Source organism: Phacochoerus africanus, chromosome 14 (assembly GCF_016906955.1).
Source record: "Phacochoerus africanus isolate WHEZ1 chromosome 14, ROS_Pafr_v1, whole genome shotgun sequence".
Taxonomy (NCBI): Eukaryota; Metazoa; Chordata; class Mammalia; order Artiodactyla; family Suidae; genus Phacochoerus; species Phacochoerus africanus.
The window spans coordinates 34,301,352-34,321,578 of record NC_062557.1 but is presented as its reverse complement, the minus strand read 5'-3'; the positions used below and the strand labels follow the sequence as shown (position 1 = coordinate 34,321,578).

The following is a 20,227-nucleotide window of genomic DNA, read 5'->3' as shown; positions in this document are numbered from 1 at the left end:
GTCTACATTACAATTACATTGTTCCCCCACCTTTGTTCTGTTGGCAACATGAGTATCTAGACAAGTTCTCTCGATTCATCAGGATCTCCTTGTAAATCTATTCTAAATTGTGTCTGATAAGCCCAAGCTCCCAATCCCTCCCACTCCCTCCCCTCCCATCAGCAGCCACAAGTCTCTTCTCCAAGTTGCATGTAATCTTTTTGAATTGCAGTTTTGGTCCAGTATATTGCCCAGGAGTGGGAATGCTGGATCCACTGGTCGTTTCCATATTTGGTTTTTTCTGAGTAACCTCATACTCTCAGGCAGTGCTTTTTTTTTTTTTTTTGTCTTTGTCCTTTTTAGGGCTGCACCTGTGGCATATGGAGGTTCCCAGGCTAGGGGTCTAATCAGAGCTGTAGCTGCTGACCTGCCCCACAGCCACAGCAATGCCAGATCCTTAACCCATTGAGCGAGGCCAGGGATCAAACTCGCAAGCTCATGGTTCCTCGTTGGATTCGTTTCCACTGAGCCACGATGGGAACTCCTGGCAATCCTTTTTAAACATGGCTTCTGGAATTCGTGGTGCAGCAGAAACGAATCTGAATAGTATCCATGAGGATGTGGGTTCGATCCCTGGCCTCGCTGGTTAAGAATCCAGCATTGCTGTGAGCTGTGGTGTAGGTCGCAAACTGGGCTCGAAGCTTGCATTGCTGTGGCTCTGGGTAGGCCGGCAGCTGCAGCTCTGTTTCAATTCCTAGCCTGGGAATTTCCATATGCCAAGAGTGTGGCCCTAAAAAGCAAAATAAATAAATAAATAAATAAATAAACATGGCTTCTTCTTTTCTTCTTTTTTAGCTGGGCCTGTGATCCCATGCCAGGGATGGAATCCCCCACTACAGCTGCAACCAGAGCCACAGCAGTGACAATACTGGATCCTTAACCCTCTGAACCACCAGGAAACTCCCTAAACATGGCTTCTGATAAACCTTTTAAAAAAAAAGAGGAGTGGCACCGGGTACTCCTGCAGGAAACTGAGATTCTACAATTTCTCTGCTGTCTCACATTTAAAAAATAAAATATTTATTTTTAGAACAGCTTTAGATTCACAGTATTAGTGAAGATAGTTCAGAAAATCCCCGTATACCCACACCCAGTTGCCAGGTACATCCCTGTGATACATGTATGTGCGAAATACATACATCTCACAATTAATGGACCAGTATTGCTAGATTACTTTATCAACTAAAAGTTTGAGATCTCACATTTTAACTTAAAAAGTCACCCTTCTGCATGCGACTCCAAACTTTATCTTTGTTTTACTCTACGAAAATCTTAAATTTACTTTCTATCAAGCTGAAATGGACCCTGCAGAGAATATGAGCCTACTTTGACCAGTGTTCTGTGCTCTCTGGTTTACCCTGCTGCCCTGGGGAGGGGTCCAGCCAGCCTGGGCAGCTTGAGTCACAGACTTGGAGTCACAGGCTTGGAGGGAGCTCAGAAAATCTCCCTGGGTCTGGACAACCTGGCTCAGTAGCTGTGTGACCCCAGACTGTCACTCGGTCTCTGAGCCTCAGTGTCCTTGTTTAGAAACCATAGCGCCAGCCTGTGTCATGGGGTGCTGGGAGGGCCACCTGAGACCAGGTGTGCAGATGTGGGGAGCATGATTCACAGACGAGTGATGAGAATGGAGATGAGCTCTTAGTCACAGGAGGTGAGCATGAACTTGTTCTTGAGACATGGCAAGGATGGCTCACAGCCTCCCGTGAGTCTCCAGTTGCCGAGGAGGCCAGAGCCTGACCCCGAGACCCATGTCCTCCTTGTCCGGTTGCATTTCACAGGCTGAGGAAGAAGGTGGGAGGAATGGAGAGTTTCTTTTTGGCTTCTGCTGCTGGACTTCCCATCTCTTCTGGTGACTGTGGGGATCCCTCCCATCATGGGGTGCTTCTGATGACAAGAAAGTGAGAGGGGTTATGGGGACCATGGGTTCTACCTTAACCCCCTCCCCAGTCTAGCCAGCTCTAGTTTTCCATTTGGGGGGCTGTGGATGTGAAAAAAGCTTTCTCCAGGCATTCCTGTTGTGGCTCAGTGGCTAAAGAATCCGACTAGGAACCATGAGGTTGTGGGTTTGATCCCTGGCCTTGCTCAGTGGGTTAATTGCCGTGAACTGTGGTGTAGGTTGCAGACGTGGCTCAGATCCCTCGTTGCTGTGGCTCTGGTGTAGGCTTGACAGCTACGGCTCCAATTAGACCCCTAGCCTGGGAACCTCCATATGCCGTGGGTGCAGTCCTAGAAAAGGCAACAAGACAAAAAAAAAAAAAAAAAAAGCTTACTCCAGCATGATGACAGCAGCTGGCCCACACAGGATTTCTGCTCTTAAACTTGCCCGCCCAGCCTAGCTGCTGCCACCCCTCAGAAGTCCCCAAGGGCCCTGCTCAGAGAGTGATGCCTGTCTCCTGGGATATAGCCTCACAGGGTTTCCTGGCCTCACATCTGAAAACAAGCCTGCAGTGCTGATAGTTACCCAGGTTTCTCTTTTCCCTTCTGGTTGCAGACTTCAAGGTTTTTTGTTTGTTTGTTTTGTTTTGCTTGGCTTTTTAGGGCCGCACCCATGGCATATGGAAGTTCCCAGGCTAGGGATTGAATCAGAGCTGTGGCTGCTGGCCTACACCGCAGTCACAGCAACACAGGATCCAAGCCATGTCTGCAACCTACACTGCATCTCACAGCAACGCTGGATCCTTAATCCACTGAGCAGGGTCAGTGATCAAACCCATATCCTCAAGGACACTAGTCGGGTTTGTTACTGCTAAGCATGATGGGAACTCCTGGTTGCAGACTTTAGGAAGCTCTTCTTAATCCAAGTACCTGGGCCTCCTGGGTCCGGGTCCTCACTCTTAGCCTCCCCTGTCAAAGCCTTGAATTTCCCTCTTGATCCCAGCCCAGCGCCCGGGGCACTGCTCCTCCTGATTATTCAATTCAGTTCAGTACAATTCAAATAATTCTGCACTGAGCAACTGTTTGGGTGACCTGAGGACACACAGATAGATTGAGCCTGGTTCTGCATCTTAGAAGGCTCACTGGTTAATAGGGAAGAAAGATATATGAAAAGATAATTGTTCATATATTTTTTTGCGTGTGTCATCTTAGGTCCACACCTGCGGCACATGGAATTTCCGAGGTTAGGGGTCAAATCGGAGCTTCAACTGCTGGCCTACACCACAGCAACAGCAATGCAGGGTCCGAGCTGCATCTGCGACCTACACCACAGCTCACGGCAACGCTGGATCCTTAATTCACTGAACCAGGCCAGGGATTGAACCTGCGTCTTCATGGATACCAGTCAGGTTCATTACCCCTGAGCCATGACGGGAACTTTAAGATAAGCTTCGATCATTCCTGTGTGTGAGATATTTTCAAAGTTCACATAACTCTAGCTTTCCTTGGCTATTTTTGTCTTTTGAAAAACTCTCCAGGAAACCCAAGGTGGAAGTTCTTCATATAGTTAAGTTGCATCACCATGGGTGGCTGGAACTCAAAAAAATCATTAACTGAGCTATTTTGAGAGCACCTTGAGGGCCTACTCTGCAAAGGGATGGAAAATGCCAAATTCCCAAGAAAGGGAGTCAGTGTAAATCTAAGACTCTATTTAAATAACAAGGAAGCATTTTGACCCTGTGCTAGTTACAACATGTACAGAGTAGGAGAATTGCTGTCAGCCTGCATTTGCCCCATTCCATTTTGTATTTGCCAGATTCATGAGAAAAAGAAGCTTAGAGATTGAAATACCTGTAGGAAGCTCTGGTTCAGGGTTTCCCAAAGGTTGCATCTGAGTCGGTGGAAAACTTGTTTTATTTTAAAACAGGTATCCAGGCCCTGCTCCTCATCTACAGATTTCAAATCTCTGGTGTTAGAGCTAAAGAAATGTCAATGCTAAGAAATCTCATGGGGAGTTCCTGTCGTGGCTCAGTGGTCAGCAAATCTGATTAGGAACCATGAGGTTGCAGGTTCGATCCCTGGCCTTGCACTGTGGGTTAAGGATCCAGTGTTGCCGTGAGCTGTGGTGTAGGTCGCAGACGCGGCTCGGATCCCGCGTTGCTGTGGCTCTGGGGTAGGACGGCAGCTACAGTTCCAATTCGACCCCTATCCTGGAACCTCCATGTGCCTCGGGAGCGGCCCTAGAAATGGCAAAAAGACAAAAAGAAAAAAAAGAAAAAAAGAAATCTCCGGTGAATCTGACATTCAGGCAGGTTTGGAAACTGTTAACCTAGATGAACTTTTTACCCTTGGTAGGATTCCACACTCTATCCTTTCTACTCAAAGTGTGGTCCAAGGACTGCAGCATCAGAATCCTCAGGGAGCTGTTTAGAAATACAGAATCCCAGGGCCCACTCCAGACCTGCCAGCCAGAATCTGCATTTCACAAGATTCCCAGGCATCCCTATTCACATTAAAGGTGTAGAAGCACCATCTGTCTCATCCTTGACAGATGATCATGGAGTCACTGCTTAAAACCCCTGGATTTGAGTTCCCACTGTGGTGCAACGGGATAAGTGGAATCTCTGGAGTGCAGGGATACAGGTTCCATCCCCCACCAAGCACAGTGGGTTAAGGATCTGGCATTTCTGCAGCTGCAGCATAGGTTGCAACTGTGGCTCAGATCTGATCCCTGGCTTGGGAACTCCATATGCCAGCGGGCAGCCAAAAAAGAAAAAAAAGAAGAAGAAGAAAGAAAGCAAGAAAAAAACTCCTGGGGAGTTTCTGTTGTGACTCCGTGGAAACGAATCCGACTAGTATCCATGAGCATGCAGGATCGATCCCTGGTCTCCCTCGGTGGGTTAAGGATCTGGCATTGCTGCAAGCTCTGGCGTAGGTCACAAATGCGGCTTGGATCCAGCATTGCTGTGGCTGTGGCATAGGCTGGCAGCTGCAGCTCTGATTCCGGGAGCTTCCATATGCCACACGTGTGTTATAAAAGGAAAACAAATCCATAAATAATTATGGAACCCTGCTCACAGACCCCAAGTTTAAGAATCCTGATTTATACCAGGAAACACAGAGAAAACCTAAAAAACACTAGTTCACCCATATAAAAATAATTCAATTAGAGTTACTTATACAAATAACTTATATTTCCATACCATGAGGTACAGTACCTATTTTGCTTATAATTATGTGAGATTGTCTTCAGTATAAGTTTGATTTAATTATAAAACCGAACTGTGGGTGCAAGCTCCACCTTTATCACATGTGTTCAGGTGGCACAATGTTGTCTCTTCACAGCTTTAAAAGAAAAAATTAGAATGACCATTTTTTTTGGTCTTTTTTTTGTTATTTCTTGGGCCGCTCCCATGGCATATGGAGGTTCCCAGGATAGGGGTGAATCAGAGCAGCTGCGCCTATCACAGCCACAGCAACGCAGGATCCGAACCGCCTCTGCCACCTACACCACAGCTCACGGCAATGCCAGATCCTTAACCCACTGAGTGAGGCCAGGGATCGAACCTGCAACCTCATGGTTCCTAATTGGATTTGTTAACCACTGCGCCACGACGGGAACTCCCTAGAACGACCATTTTTAAGAGCTGATATTCTTCCTTCAGGGTTTCATCTGTTGAATAATTATTTCCTAGGCCGGAAATTGTGTGCTCTTACAGAATAAACTGGTTGGTAAGAGGCTGTTAGGCAGAGCGGAAGGAAGGTGTTCAGGCTTCAAAAGACACACTTGGGCTGGAATCTCAGCTCCTTCATCACTTAGTAGAGTTCAGCCTTTAAGACCCCACCTTCATTAATTAAATGGGAATAACAAATAACTACTTAAGAGGTTCCTAGGAGGATTAGGGACAAACAAAGCACCTAGGCTATATTGAATCTTAAATAAATAGGGCTATTGCTACAGCCAGTCCTGGGTGTTAGACAACAGCAGCTTTGTTGCTAATGGCTCCCACTGCCATGTAATCAAACTGGCAGGAGAATCTTGAGTTCAGGGGACAACTGCCTACTCTGTTGGGAGAGTAGCAAGAGTCAAATGGTGGTAACTGTTGACAGCCCCAAGGTGCCAGGGAGCCAGATGTGAGGTTATCGTGTGTTTTGCCTTTAACAGTCCAATGGAGTATGTCTTCAGAATGGCCTTTTGTTGGCTTTTCCTGAGGTCAGCACAGTTTCTAAGATGGCTTAAAAATATCCGGGAAGAGGAGTTCCCGTTGTGGTGCAGTGGTTAATGAACCTGACTAGGAACCATGAGGTTGCGGGTTCGATCCCTGGCTTGCTCAGTGGGTTAAGGATCTGGCGTTGCCGTGAGCTGTGGTGTAGGTTGCAGACGCAGCTCGGATCCCGAGTTGCTGTGGCTCTGGCGCAGGCCAGTGGCTGCAGCTCGGATTCGACCCCTATCCTGGGAACCTCCATATGCCTCGGGAGCAGCCCAAGAAATGGCAAAAAGACAAAAAAAAAAAAAAAATATATATATATATATATATATATATATATATCCGGAAAGAACACATGGAAGGGGAAAACCAGTATAACAATATCTTCTCCTTGCTTGCTGTGAGCTTCCTTGTTTTTTCTTTCTCTGGTTCAGTGAATGCCAATACAAGGATTAATAAATCTTCTGACACACTTTTGTTTTCTTCCAAGAATGTTATTTTCACGTCTGAATAACTGTCATCACCTCTCCTGACTCCTCTGAGAAGAATAGGTACATTCTGTGAGTCACAGCCATCGATTTTCAGACCAAAGTTTCCTAGCACTCACTGGAAGGCCATGTGGTGCGGTGGGACGAGCAGCAGCTGAGAACTCAGGACACTTCATTTTGATCCCTAACACCATTTCTGTCTGAATCTATATAAAAGGGGCCGAGAGCGCTGCTTTAGTTTCCTCACTTGTAAAGTGCATCAAGTCCAGGCCTTGGGTGTGAGCGAGCTTCGGTTTGCACACACAGTGGTGACCCTGCAGGACCCCACTCTGAATGCGCATTGGAGCTCCGCGGGTGCCTCCCTGGACCAAGGCTGCCTAGCAGCACAGGGAATTGCGGGCTGCGCGCGCAACACCTCCCTAGCCGCTGGAACCCAGCGTCTCCGTTACCAAGGCAACTGGGGCGGTGCGCTTTCCGGCGCAGTCGTGGCGCGGCGCAGCTGGCATGGCGGACACCGTCTGGAGCACCGACACGGGCGAGGCAGTGTATCGCTCCCGGGACCCCGTGCGCAACCTCCGCCTCCGGTAGTCTCATCGCCTCAGAGCTCTGTGCTTTTATGCTCTCAGATGATTGGAGCCTGAACTACTACACTTCTCTTTTGCTGAAGCCCCCCCCCCCCACTTCCCTTTGCAATCCTGACCAGTGTCACCCCGGTCTCTCCGCGTCTCCCTCGCTCCCCGGAACCCTTTTCACTTACAGCTTCCAGACCTACGCTTTCAGGACCCTCCCAAATCCTGGGAGCCCTGTGTATCCAATGCACTCTCTCGTTCTCACTCCTCTTTAGGACCCCCGTGCCCCACTTCCCTCCCTCTGTTGCTTGCACCAGGCCACATCTCTTGTGTTTTGTTTCTCCATCTTTGCCCCGTATCATCCTGGCTTGTGTCTTGTAATGTGTATTTTGGGCTTCCCTTTTCCTGGCAGAGTCCATCTGCAAAGAATCACATCAAGCAATTACCTCCGTTACCAGCCTGCAGCCCAGCCCGGAAAGGACCTCATAGACTTGGCCACTTTTAGGCCTCAGCCAACAGCCAGTGGGTATCTGGTGGTGATGTTGCCCTTTGGGGATTGGGGGAAGGGCCTAGAGCTGAGGTTACCTCTTTGAGACAGAGTAGACCCAGGTCTGTAGTCTTTGAAAAGGCTTAGAGATGTTGGGTTTCATGTTCAAAGTCACAGGGCTGCTAAATGGTTGAAGCCAGGATTTGATCCCAGGCACTTTTAACTACTACGTAGTATTGTATAAAAATTGAATAAGACATGATTCCTACCACCGAGATGCTGATCTGAATTGTGGTCAAATGTAGTGAAATAGCACATACCAGACTTTTAGATAGGTTATAAACTTGTCTGTCAACCTAACTACCACTTGTGGCATTTGTTTTTTTCTAAGAGAAAATATGCTCCAAACTTGAAACATACATATAAACACTTTTAAAAACACAATTAAAAAATTAAGGTCTGCGTGGGAAATGTACGTATTAACCTCACCTGGGCTCTTGCAGTTTTCCTTATCTGGGAAGCCAGAAAAGTGAGGAAGAGAGGGCAGTGTGTTTGTGTTAGGTCACTGGTCTCTCTGCTTTTGTTGTTTCTGTTCAAAATGTTCCTGGGGCAAGAGGGTGAGCGGTGGGTTGTGAAACTTGTGTCTCTGAAATAGGCATAGTCAGCCAGGAGTGGACCTGTTAGATTTGGTTCTTTAAAAAAAAAAAAAAAATCAGCTTTTCGTCTTTCCTTTTCTTTCCTGCTATTTAGTCTCTTAAGGTTACAGTGTTTGGGAGTCTAGATATATGGTTTCATGAATAGTAAAGATAAAAATGCCACCGTCCCTTTCTAGCAAATGTAGACAATTGGGATTGAAGAAGAGCTATTCAACTCGTATCTAAATTTCAGCTCTTGACACTGGATTAGATTAAATAATTCCCAGAAGACATGACGTCCTTTTATTTGAATTAGTGATAAAGACTTTTTGGGTCCTCATCTTGGCGTCTGTACATATCCACAGCCTCTCTAGAGTGCGTCCAGATGAGTGCTTAATAAATCAGTGAACTCTAGGTGGTTTTGTGGCAGATATAAGAGCAGGGACTTTGGTTATCACCCATCACAGGGCAAGAAGTGGTGCTGGTTTGGCTCAAGCATTTGACTCACTCTGTTGTCTTTGAAGGTGGGCATCGCCCGGATGAAGATGAAGAGGAGGAGGTCGTGATTGGGTGGCAAGAGAAGCTCTTCAGCCAGGTGAGCCAGTGTCCCTTGTCTGCTCAGTCTGCCTGCACCCAGCTGGTAGCAGGGCAGGAGTTTTGATGCATATCACCAAACGGATTTCCAGAAGGGCGATAGCAGTTTATTTATTTTTGTCTTTTTAGGGCCGCACCCGTGGCATATGGAGGTTCCCAGGCTTGGGATCAAATTGGAGCTGCAGCTGCCAGCCTACACCACAGCCACAGCAACATGGGATCTGAGCCATGTCTGCAGCCTGTACCACAGCTCACGGGAACACCGGATCCCGAACCCATTGATCGAGGCCAGGGCTTGAACCTGCGTCCTCGTGGATACTAGTCAGATTCCTTCTTTTCTGCTGAGCCACAGCGGGAATTACTGGTAGCAGTTTATATACTTCCCACTGTAGTGTTTACAAGGTCAATGTAATGTAGTGCCAACTGCTACCCGGTTTTATGATCCTGGGTAAGACACTTCACCTCCGGGCCATACCCTGAAACAGCAGAATTACTGTTGGGGTATGTAATTCTGTAACAGCAGAATTGAATTAGACAATCACTCTGATTCCTTTTAACTCTGACATTCTTGGACTCCCCGTCTCACATTAGCGTAGAAAAATGAGAGTTGGCTGTGAAAACGTGTGACGTTGCATCAGCTCTGCAGAACTGATTTGACCAGTTATAGGAGTGAAATCGGACATATTCTCAGTAGACCTCTCTTTCCTTGTGACCTCAGTTTGAAGTCGATCTGTACCAAAATGAAGCAGCCTGTCAGAGCCCTTTGGATCATCAGTACCGGCAAGAGATTCTGAAGCTGGAGGGTTCGGATGGCAGGAAGAACCGACGGATCTTCACCTACACTGACTCTGATAGATACACCAATCTGGAGGAGGTATTGTTCTTTCTCAAGTCTCCCCGCTCCGTTCCCCTTGGCCTCCCCTAGTTTCCCGGCCTTGCTGTGTGTTATTTCAGAAGCCTGTTAAGGGCGGCAGAGAGCCCATCTAGGCCCTGCTGGGTGCTGCAGACAGCCAGGCTGGAGAACGTAGGTACGGTCTGTGGCTGCTGCTCTCTTCTCTACCTGCTGGGAGGGGTGGAGAGGGGGGAGCAGCGTCTCTCATGATAGACTTGCAGCTTGCAAACTGGGAGAAGCAGCCCCTGGACTGGACTTCTTCCATGCACCATAAGACCAGACAGGTGGGTGGAGTCTGAATGTAGGTAAAATTCAGTATGGGATTGGAGTTCCCGTTGTGGCGCAACAGAAATGAATCTGACTAGTATCCATGCGGATTCAGGTTCGCTCCCTAGCCGTGCTCAGTGGGTTGGGGATCCGGCATTACCATGAGCTGTGGTGTAGGCTGCAGATGTGGCTTGGATCCCAGCAACCTGGGTTGCTGTGGCTGTGGTGTAGTCTGGCAGCTGTAGCTCCGATTTGACCCCTAGCCTGGGAAATTCCTTATGCCATGGGTGTGGCCCTAAAACGCAAAAGAAAAAAATTCAGTATGGGATTCAACCAAAACCGAACATTGGGTTTGAAGAGGAATTCCGTAAGCATGGGCAATGGCTTATGTCCGCAGTTTGTCTAGGACAGCATAAGGAATTTGGGTTGTCTGTTTTGGTAAAGAAAAGAAAATTACAGTCAGTGTTCAGCTACCCATGGGAGAGTTTTCCCCAGAATACTTGTGTGACATTTGGCATCTTCCAGCCACCTAATTAATGTCAGCCTCTAGCAGGCAGACTCACCCACTTTTTGTTGGGATGTGCTTAGAAATTGCAGACTCATTTTGAGATTCGCATCAATAAACTCATTTCTTGAGAATGATGAGCCGCTGCCATCTCAGGGCAAACCGAGGCTTGGTTGTGTCTTCTTTGGTTTGTCCGTGCCTCCGCTGCCCTCCATCCGCACCTGTGACCGTGTGGTGGCTGTGCCTCTAGGCTCAGGTCCTGTGTGAGGTTTCAGAAGGAAGACGCTCCTCCAGGTGCTTGGTCCCATGTGGCCCTGAGCAGATGGCTTACACAGGGCTGCTCTGTCTTCCCAGCACTGTCAGAAAATGACCACCGCAGCCAGCGAGGTGCCATCATTCTTGGTCGAGCGAATGGCCAATGTTAGGCGGCGACGTCAGGACAGACGAGGGATGTGAGTGCCAGTGGCGGGGGTGGGGGGGACACTAGGGGAGCCTGTGTGGTCCTCCCATGCCAGTGTTCTCGGTTCCCCCCGCCAACCCGAGCATCCCCTTCTGCAGCGGGCCTCCACCTGCGTGTGCTCCCCCCGCACGCCTCCTTCAGGCTCTTTGGGGGGTGCCAGGGAAGTGACCCTTCCTGTGGTGTCTCCCAGGGAGGGTGGCATCCTTAAGTCACGAATCGTCACCTGGGAACCCTCAGAAGAGTTCGTCAGGAACAGCCACGTCATCAACACCCCTCTTCAGACAATGTACATCATGGCAGACCTGGGGCCCTACGGCAAGTGAGCGAAGCTTCTCACCGCCCCACCCCCAGCCCCCCATCCTCCGCTTCTTTCACGAGCCATCGCCGGCCTGTTAAGAGTCAGCCCAGCTATGTGGGTGGGAGGGCTTTTTTTCTTCACTGTTTTCTTTGGAAGAAAGTATCTCACCAGGACCGGTCTCACTGCGGCCTCTGTCTTCTCCCCTGGCGTGGGCTGGATCCCTCTTGCTCTTTCCCTGGAGGTGGGGCCAGCGCCCTTGAACCCTGGTGTTGATGCTCTGGTCTCTAGGCTTGGCTACAAGAAGCATGAACATGTCCTCTGCACTCTGAAGGTGGACAGCAATGGTGTCATCACAGTAAAACCCGACTTCACGGGCCTCAAAGGACCCTACAGGTGAGGAGAGAAAGGGGACGGTGGTGACGGGCCTGCCTTTCCAAGGTTTCACTTCTTGCCTGTGGCTGACGAGAGTCTCAGAAAGCCCTTCATCGGCTCTAGCTTTTAAATTCCCAGCCCAGGGTCATGTTCTCGTCCAGGCCTTAGACCCGTGGGATCCCGGGCATCCCGCTCTCTGCAAATGTGCAGCTACTCTCCTTTGAAAGTGATAACCGCAGCGGTGCAATCAAGTAAAAATCATTCTCGGTGCGGCTGCGTGCAGGGGCCAATCCAGACAGGGCGACATGGCCCAGCCAGGGTCCCTCTTTCTCCCGGGCCGACGGTTCCTCATGTTCCATCTCCAAAATAACAAGCGGAAATCAGCTCCTCCCTAGGCCGGGCCTCGAGGGCCCATCTTGTCTTTTCCGAGTTAGTCCCTTTGGTGGCTCTGACCTTCCAGAATCGAAACAGAGGGGGACAAGCAGGAGCTGTGGACGTATACGCTGGACAACGTGTCCTCCCTGGCCCAGCCCGAGGAGGAGGAGCGGGAGCAGCGCGTGTTCAAGGACGTAAGTGCTGGTGCCTCCCGAGGACCCGCCCGCTGGGCGCGGAGGCCGCGCTGAGCTTGGGGTCAGCAGCCATGAGGTCTGGCTCTTCGTGGCCTCTCCTGACTCAGCAACACCAAGGACGCATCAGACACTGGCTTTGGGTCCCGTTATCAGATCATCCTAAGACCATTGAGCATGCTCTGTGCTAGGCCCTTCTGATAGTTATTTCATTTAGATGACACCACAGCCCTTTGAGGGGAATCCTTTTCTTAGCGCTGTTATAAATGAGGAAACGGAGATGGAGAAGCTCAGCAGTCTGCCCCAAGGTCATGTACGCATGAGCGCCAGGCTGGCGCCAGCCCGGCAGCCTCCACGGCCTCCGTGCTGCCCTGGCAGGTGTCGGTGGACGGGGATTCTGAGGCCTCTGGCTCTCTGGGCCTTGCCCATTCCTGCTGCTGCTCTCCCCTCCTGTTCACTTCTGAACCCTGGGCGGGCTGGGGCGGTGGCATCTGGAATTGTGGCGCGATTTGTTTCCTCAGCTCTACGGCCGCCACAAGGAGTATCTCAGCAGCCTCGTGGGCACGGATTTTGAGATGGTGAGTGGCTGGGTCTCCTGCAGCACCACATGGGCCAGGGTCCTCTAGCCAGAGCATCCTGACTGTAGCTCAGTAGCAGTCCTCTCTTCAGGGACCCTGAGACACGCTCTTCCACGTGAAAAGTAAACGGTAGCACATAGAGTATCGTCCTTCTTGTGTTTTTATTTATTTATTTATTTATTTTGTCTTTTTGCCATTTCTAGGGCCACTCCCGCGGCATATGGAGGTTCCCAGGCTAGGGGTCGAATTGGAGCTGTAGCCGCCGGCCTACACCAGAGCCACAGCAACGCAGGATCCGAGCTGCGTCTGCAGCCTATACCACAGCTCACGGCAACGCCGGATCCCTAACCCACTGAGCAAGGCCAGGGATCGAACCCACAACCTCATGGTTCCTAGTCATATTCATTAACCACTGAGCCATGACGGGAACTCCTGTTGTGTTTTTAAAACATTGCATATTGACGTAGAACCATTAATGCATAGAAAAGGTCTCCAAGGGCACACACGCTGCAGGTGGCTTTCTCTGGGGGGAGAGGGATTGGGAGACAGGAGGGGGCTAGGGTGGGGAGAGGGGTATGTCAGGAATGATTACTTTTTATTCTCTCACCTTAGGTAGTTTTGAATTTTTGTCAATGGTAATGCATTCATTTTTAGTCTTAGTTTAAATAAATGTAAAAATGAGAAATGTCTTCTTTACTCTTCATGTGGATATTTTTCCTAAGTGCCCCATAGAGAGTGTCCTTTCTGTTCTTCAAATAGTGCAGCGCTTAGAAAAAGCAAAACAAAGCTGTTTAAGTCTGTTATTCTGTGGTTCGATTCTTTGTCTTTTCTTATTCCAGGAGTTGCACTTCTGGGTCTGGAAACAAAAACAGAATTACCCAGTAGTCCACCTCTTGCTCTCTAAAAAATTGACTTTTGTTATTTTTGTATCGCATTGGCAAGAGATGGTCAGGGTTAAACAAAGGTAGATAAGATAGCCACACAAATCCTTAAAAAAGGAAACTGTTGGAGTTCCTGTCATGGCTCAGCGGAAATGAATCTAACATCCATGAGGACACAAGTTCGATCCTTGGCCTCACTCGGTGGGTTAAGGATCCGGCATTGCTCTGAGCTGTGGTGTAGGCCACAGACACGGCTCGGATCCTACGTGGCTGTGGTGTAGGTCAGCAGCTACAGTTCTGATTCAGCCCCTAGGCTGGAAGCTTCCATGTGCCATGGGTGTGACTCTAAAAAAAAAAAAAAAAAAAAAAAGACACTGTCTTCTTTCTAGACCTTAGCCCTCTAGAGGGAGCAGGCATCTCTGGCTTCTCCCTGGATGCCAAAGGGCAGCTCTGGATTCTTTTGTTCCTTTTTATTTTTTTTTTAGGACTGTACCCTTGGCATATGGAAGCTCCCAGGCTAGGGGTTGAATGGGAGCTGCAGCCGCCGGCCTGCGGCAGCCACACCAGATCCAAGCCACATCTGTGACCTACAGTGCAGCTCACGGCAGTGCTGGATCCTTAACCCACTGAGCGAGGCCAGGGATCAAACCTCACGGATACTAGTCAGATTGGTTACCCCTGAGCCACAAGGGGAATTCCTTCTGGATGCTTCTTTTGGTCATTCTTATAAACTCCCCACACTTTCTTGACCTCCCCACCATTTAAATTAGTTACTTTCCCCCTATGTTACACATTTAGCAATGAAGAAACAGTGGCCGGTGGGGAGGATGCCTCATAGTAACACATCAGGATCTGACGTCCAGCGTCAGGCCCTCTGGGGATTTTCGGACGGGCTGGGGGCTCCCTCAGGCCTCCTCCTGATCTGTCCCCCCGCTTCTCTCTGTCTTAGACCGTCCCAGGTGCCCTCCGGCTCTTTGTAAATGGAGAGGTAGGTAAGTGTCCTGCCAGACAGAAACCCCTCGAGGCTTGGCCAGTGCCAGCTAGAGCTGCGGTGTAGTGCTGCCCACCCCAGTGGAGGCCTCAGGTTGTCCGAGGCACTTGAGTCTTTCCTGGAAACGCAGAGAGCGCCTGGCCCTCGGGGAGCTTGCCTCCCCAAGTGGGTAGGCCCTTCAGGACGGGGTCGGGTGCAAAGGGCAGTGGGAGAATAAGCTGAAACCATTGCCTGTTTTCTTAGTTTCAGCCCAAGGCTACGAGTCTGACAATCTCTACGTCCACTTCTTTCTGGAATTGCCAACTACCAGTAAGTAGTATTCCCAAGTCTCTCTCTTTACACCCCTCCTGGCAGTTTTCCAGAGGCCTCTGGTCAGGCTTCTTCCCACTCCTCCACAGACATTGTCACGGTTCTTTCCAAGGTCAGAGCTCACGTCCAAGATGGGAAATCCTGCCTCAGCCTTCCCCCGCCTTGGCCTCTCCGAAGCCTTTGCTCACTTGCCTCACCGACATGCTTCTCGTGGCTTCTGGGTCCACACTCCTCTCTTCTCTCTCAGGGGCGGCTCTTCGGCCTCCTCGACTGTTTCCGCACCGTCTGTTGATGCACAGCTATCAGAGCCTCCAAGGCTGGGCCGGGCCTTCTCTTATTCTCTCTCTTTCTCTCTCCAGTCTTCCTAGGTGGTCGCACCCCTCCCGTGGCTTCAGTACTGTTTGTAGGTCTCAGACTCCCAGTTGCTCTCTCTAGCCTCCGTTTCTTCCCTGAACTTCATTTATTTTTTATTTTATTTTATTTTATTTATTTATTTATTTATTTTTTGGTCTTTTTGCCTTTTCTAGGGCCCCTTCCCGTGGCACATGGAGGTTCTCAGGCTAGGGGTCTAATCAGAGCTGTAGCCACTGGCCTACGCCACAGCCACAGCAACTCGGGATCCGAGCCACATCTGCAACCTACACCACAGCTCACGGCAATGCCGGATCCTTAACCCACTGAGTGAGGCCAGGGATCGAACCCGCAACCTCTTGGTTCCTAGTCAGATTCGTTAACCACTGCGCCACAATGGGAACTCCTCTCCCCTGAACTTCAGACTCACATCCAGTTACCTCTCTGTCATTTCTGCTTAATATGACCAAAGCATCTTTTTTTTTTCTTTTCTTTTCTTTTTTCTTTTTCCTTGGTCATGCCTGTAGCATGCCGAAGTTCCCAGGCCAGGAATCAAACTCACGCCACAGCTGTAACCAGAGCCACAAGGGAACTCTCAACCAAAAGCATTTTTGATTCCCCCCCTTGCCTCAAACCCGCCCTCATGGTTTTCCCCATCTTAGCAGAATGGCAATGACGTGCACTTCGTTGCTGTTGCCAGAAACCTAAGAGACACCCTCGATTCCTCACTTTCTCTGGCTTCCTACAGCCGTTTGTCCTGTCAGCAATTCCTGTCCGTTCTCCAGAGATGTTCTGGATCAGGGGTTCCTGTCGTGGTACAGCGGAAACAAATCCGACTAAAACCATGAGGTTGCGGGGTTGATCCCTGGCCTCACGCAGTGGGTTAAGGATCTGGCGTTGTCATGAGCTGTGGTATAGGTTGCAGATGCAGCTCCGATCCTGTGTTGCTGTGGCTGTGGTGTCGGCCGGCAGCTGTAGCTCTGATTTGACCCCTAGCCTGGGAACCTCCATGTGCCGCAGATGCAGCCCTAAAAAGCAAAAAAAAAAAAAAGTAAACCAGTTGTGTCTCTCTTGAACTTAAACCTCCAACAGCTTTCCCCCCCCCCCCCCCCCCCGCTTAGACCAACTCCAGCCTCCATTCCCTGAATGGAGCCTGTGTCTCCCTCACTGCATTCTAGTCATACTTTCTGTTCTTGAGCAAGTCAAGTTCATTTCTACCTGAGGTCCTTTTCAAGGCCATTTCCTCCCTCTGAAAGCTTTTGGGGTGTATCTTTGCATGACTGGTTCTGCTGAGTTTGGGTCTCAGCCTAAGTGTCACTTCTGAGTGCTGTGCCCCCCCCCCCCCCCCCCCCCGGTCTCAGTGAGCCTCCAAGTGACTCAGTCCCTTCACCTTGTTTATTTTTGGTTTAGCATTTATCACGCCTGATAGTCTCTTGTTGGTTGGTTGATTGTCTGTGTCCCCCCATCCCCCATATGGAATGTTGGCCCCCTGAGAGACAGGATGGAGAAGCTTATCTTTCTGGTCACCAAGATGTCCCTAAGGATTGGTCATTACACACAGCAGACACACGGGGAATGACTGAGGGTGGGCACGCCTGAACGAATGGATAAAGGAACTTAGTGTCTTTCCCGGACAAAGTTCCTTGCCTTCCTGCCAGGTTAACTTACCATCTGTGGTCTCTGGCTTTCAGACTGGTCCAGCCCTGCCTTCCAGCAGCTCTCAGGAGTAACACAGACCTGTGCCACCAAGTCCCTGGGGATGGTATGACAATGAGAGGGGCGCCTGGAGGGAGCAGGACTCCCCCCACAGATGGCATCTGAAGACGATCAGGCTGACGGCCTGGGGAGGATTCCGGAGTTGGGTCTGGCCTTGGCCGGGGGCTCTGCAGGGCTGCCCGGTCCAAGGGCCCTCTCGGCCCTTCTCAGAATGGTAGCAGCTTGGACTTGGGTAGCCCTTTGTCTCTCAGCCCCTTATTTCCTACCTGGGGTGAGAGTTTTTCTTTTTCCTTTGTGAAGGTGACCTGGTCATCGGCCACAGGGAAAACCAATTCCCCGCGAGGCCTTGGCCACCCCATGGCACTGAGGATAGAATAAGATGCCTCTTTTTTTAGGATCAAGTGGCCCACTTCTCCTACCCATTCACATTTGAGGCCTCCTTCCTCCACGAGGATGAGTCTGCTGGTGAGTGGTCCCGCTGATCTAGGGCCTTGGGTCTCCTCCGACGGCCCCGTCCTGGTGAGGGCCCCTGTGACCTGGCCGCTTCTTCCCCTTCCCGCAGAGGCTCTCCCGGCATGGCCTGTGCTCTACTGCGAGGTCCTCTCCCTGGACTTCTGGCAGAGGTACCGCGTGGAAGGCTATGGGGCCGTGGTGCTGCCTGCCACCCCAGGTAATCTCTCATCCCTGCCCTTTGTGTGGCCCACCTGCCCCAGCTCCTTAGGAGCAAGACTAACACTTCAGAAGGTTCCACCACTTCCAGTGCGAAGTAGGGCTGGTTGGGAACTAGAAGCACTTGCAAGATTCCTTGTTCCTTTTGAAGATGTTTCCCTGCCTTCACTGGAGATGGTGGGTGAAATGACAGCTAACCGGGAAGGTGAGCAGCTCTGGTCTCTGCTCGGGGCTCCTCTGATGTGACTCCCGGCCTCTAGGGAGAAGCCTCGGGAGAAGCCGCGTGGCGACATGGGCTCCTGGCGGATGTGTGTTGAGCGGATCGGTGTCCCTTTAGAAGTAACCGCCGCTCTCCTCGGTCGTGTGCCAGGCGTCGTGCTAAGTGTTTCTCATCTAATTCTCCCCGCCACTCTGTGAGGCGCAGATTTTGTTCTTTCCATTTTGCCAGTTGAGGAAAATGGGGCTCAGAGAGGTGGAGACCCTTGTTGTGGTGCCCAGGTAGAGCGGAAATCTGCACTTCTGTCTGATTAATTGCCACGCCGGCCCCTTCAGCCACCACGGTGACCCTCACCACAGGTTGAGCTGCCACCAGGCCACAAGTTTTAGTGGCGGGGCCCGTGTGGCTGCTGGGGAGGCAGCGAGGGGCCGGGCGCGCTTCCGGCCCCAGCCCCATCCTCCTCTTCCTGCCCAGGCTCCCACACCCTGACGCTGTCCACGTGGAGGCCCCTGGAGCTCGGCACGGTGGCTGAACTCAGGAGGTTTTTCATTGGCGGCTCGCTGGAGCTGGAGGACCTCTCCTACGTGCGGATCCCAGGAACCTTCAAGGTGACCTTTGTCTCTGGGGGACCTGATGCTGGGATCTTATGTCCCTGTTTCTTCTGGAAAAGGCGGGATCTAGGCTAAGGCCCCTTCCTTGTTCACTGCTTGCTTATTGCTTAGCCCATAACCTCCTGTGGCCTAAGTGGGACGTCTCGGCCGCATCTCGAGCCAGGAACCTAGGCGCGCTCTGGAAAATAGGACCCTTAGAGGCTTTCCTGGGTCCCCATCAGAATAACCAGCCCCTCCATCCAGCCCATTCCTGAAACCTCAGGAATCAGAGGATCAGCAGGCCGCTTAGAAGACTGTTGATTCGCAAATGAGGCTGGCATGTCCCCTGGTTAACGGCTGGAAACCCAGTGTTATTCCTTGGGGTGATGCAGTCTGGGTGCTGGGGGAAAGTTTCCCCAACAGAACTGTTCTCCCCAAGAATGAGACTAAGAATGGGAAGGAAGCCAGCATGGTGCCCAGGGTCTAGAACCCAGCAGAAACCTGATGTCCCCTGGATGCCGCAGGGGGAGCGTCTGAGCCGCTTTGGCCTCCGCACCGAGACCACAGGCAGCGTCACCTTCCGCCTGCACTGCCTGCACCAGTCCAGGTGAGCAGCCCTGGCCCTCTGCCCTGGGGCTCCTGCCTCGAGGCTGGAGAGCCGCCGTGGCCACGTGGCAGGTTTCCCTGCAGGGCCTTCATGGAGTCAAGTTCCCTGCGGAAGAGGATGCGGAGTGTGCTGGACCGCCTGGAGGGATTCAGCCAGCAGAGTTCCATCCACAATGTGCTGGGTAGGCGCCCTTCCCCGCAGCTGGCCACCCGCATCCACGGGGGCCACGTTCCCCCCACGCTGTGGCTGCCGACTCTGACTCCGGGGTCTGCTTCCCTTGCAGAGGCCTTCCGACGAGCCCGGCACCGCATGCGGGAGGCCCGAGAAAGCCTCCCCCACGACCTAGTCAGCCCCTCGGGAACCGCGGTCTCCTAGCTCGCTGCAGCCCAGGCCCCCCCGCCGTACACGAGGACAAGATGCACGAGAGCCGAGGCCCGGGTCTCCCGCCTCTTCGTCTTCCTGATTAGAAACCACACTGACCTGCGAAGAACCAGACGAGCTGAGAGTCCCGGGCCGGGTGGTAACCAAGCTGAAGGCCCTGTGGCCCCAGTAAGGGTGCCCTCTTGGTATGTCAGCCACTGCACGGGACCATCACAGCCAGGCAGGCTTTTTGATTTGTGGCCAGTCTGGGGGAAGCCCTGCGTGAGTTCTGTCCCTGACACAGCCTCCCTCCTAGCCTGTCTCAGCCTCCCTGGTGGAGCCCTAACCCTAACCCTAACCTCCTGCCACAAGCCTGCTTCACACATGGAGGCCTGAGGAAGAAGGCGGGTGAGGCAGAGCTTACATTCCCGGCCTGGAGTCCAGGCTCCTCTTTGCAGGGCCGTCTCCCCCGGGACTGGGGCTTGTTGCATTTGAGATAGAACTTATTTCTGGAGCAAATGAAGGCTGAAGGCACCGCCCAGTCCTTTCTGGTAGCTGGCTGGTACCTTTTGGTGTGTGTGTGTTGGTGGGGGGTGGTACATAAAACCTTTTTATTCTGACTGATGTTCTGTTGGCTGGTCTTTCTGCACAGGTCGCTGGCAGGGCGGAGGTATTCTTAATGTCGGGCCCCTAGCACTGCTAC

At 51.3% G+C, this 20,227-nt stretch overlaps 2 protein-coding genes across 4 annotated transcripts in view; one reads left to right on the top strand and one right to left on the bottom strand.

The window, feature by feature from the left end:
• LPO (lactoperoxidase) overlaps positions 1-7,116 on the bottom strand; it is a 44,801-nt gene extending 37,685 nt beyond the window's left edge. Inside the window, 1 exon segment of the mRNA XM_047756802.1 lies at positions 7,060-7,116. Within this exon segment, the coding sequence (XP_047612758.1) occupies positions 7,060-7,116 (57 nt within the window).
• Positions 7,049-20,144, top strand: MKS1 (MKS transition zone complex subunit 1). Of its 3 annotated transcripts, XM_047757328.1 has the most exons (18): positions 7,049-7,194; positions 7,592-7,701; positions 8,826-8,896; positions 9,614-9,769; positions 10,914-11,011; positions 11,210-11,338; positions 11,606-11,710; positions 12,150-12,258; positions 12,777-12,833; positions 14,664-14,706; positions 14,949-15,014; positions 17,057-17,127; positions 17,477-17,546; positions 17,644-17,751; positions 18,442-18,575; positions 19,082-19,164; positions 19,248-19,345; positions 19,448-20,144. In XM_047757328.1, the coding sequence occupies exons 1-18, from the start codon at positions 7,115-7,117 to the stop codon at positions 19,537-19,539; spliced, it is 1,680 nt and encodes a 559-aa protein (XP_047613284.1). In that variant the 5' UTR covers positions 7,049-7,114; the 3' UTR covers positions 19,540-20,144. The 3 variants fall into 3 exon arrangements, with proteins under 3 accessions (XP_047613284.1, XP_047613286.1, XP_047613285.1); XM_047757330.1 differs by lacking the exon at positions 19,082-19,164 and having other exon boundaries at positions 7,073-7,194; XM_047757329.1 differs by lacking the exon at positions 19,448-20,144 and having other exon boundaries at positions 7,073-7,194; positions 18,997-19,339.
• The last annotated feature ends 83 nt before the right edge of the window (positions 20,145-20,227 follow it).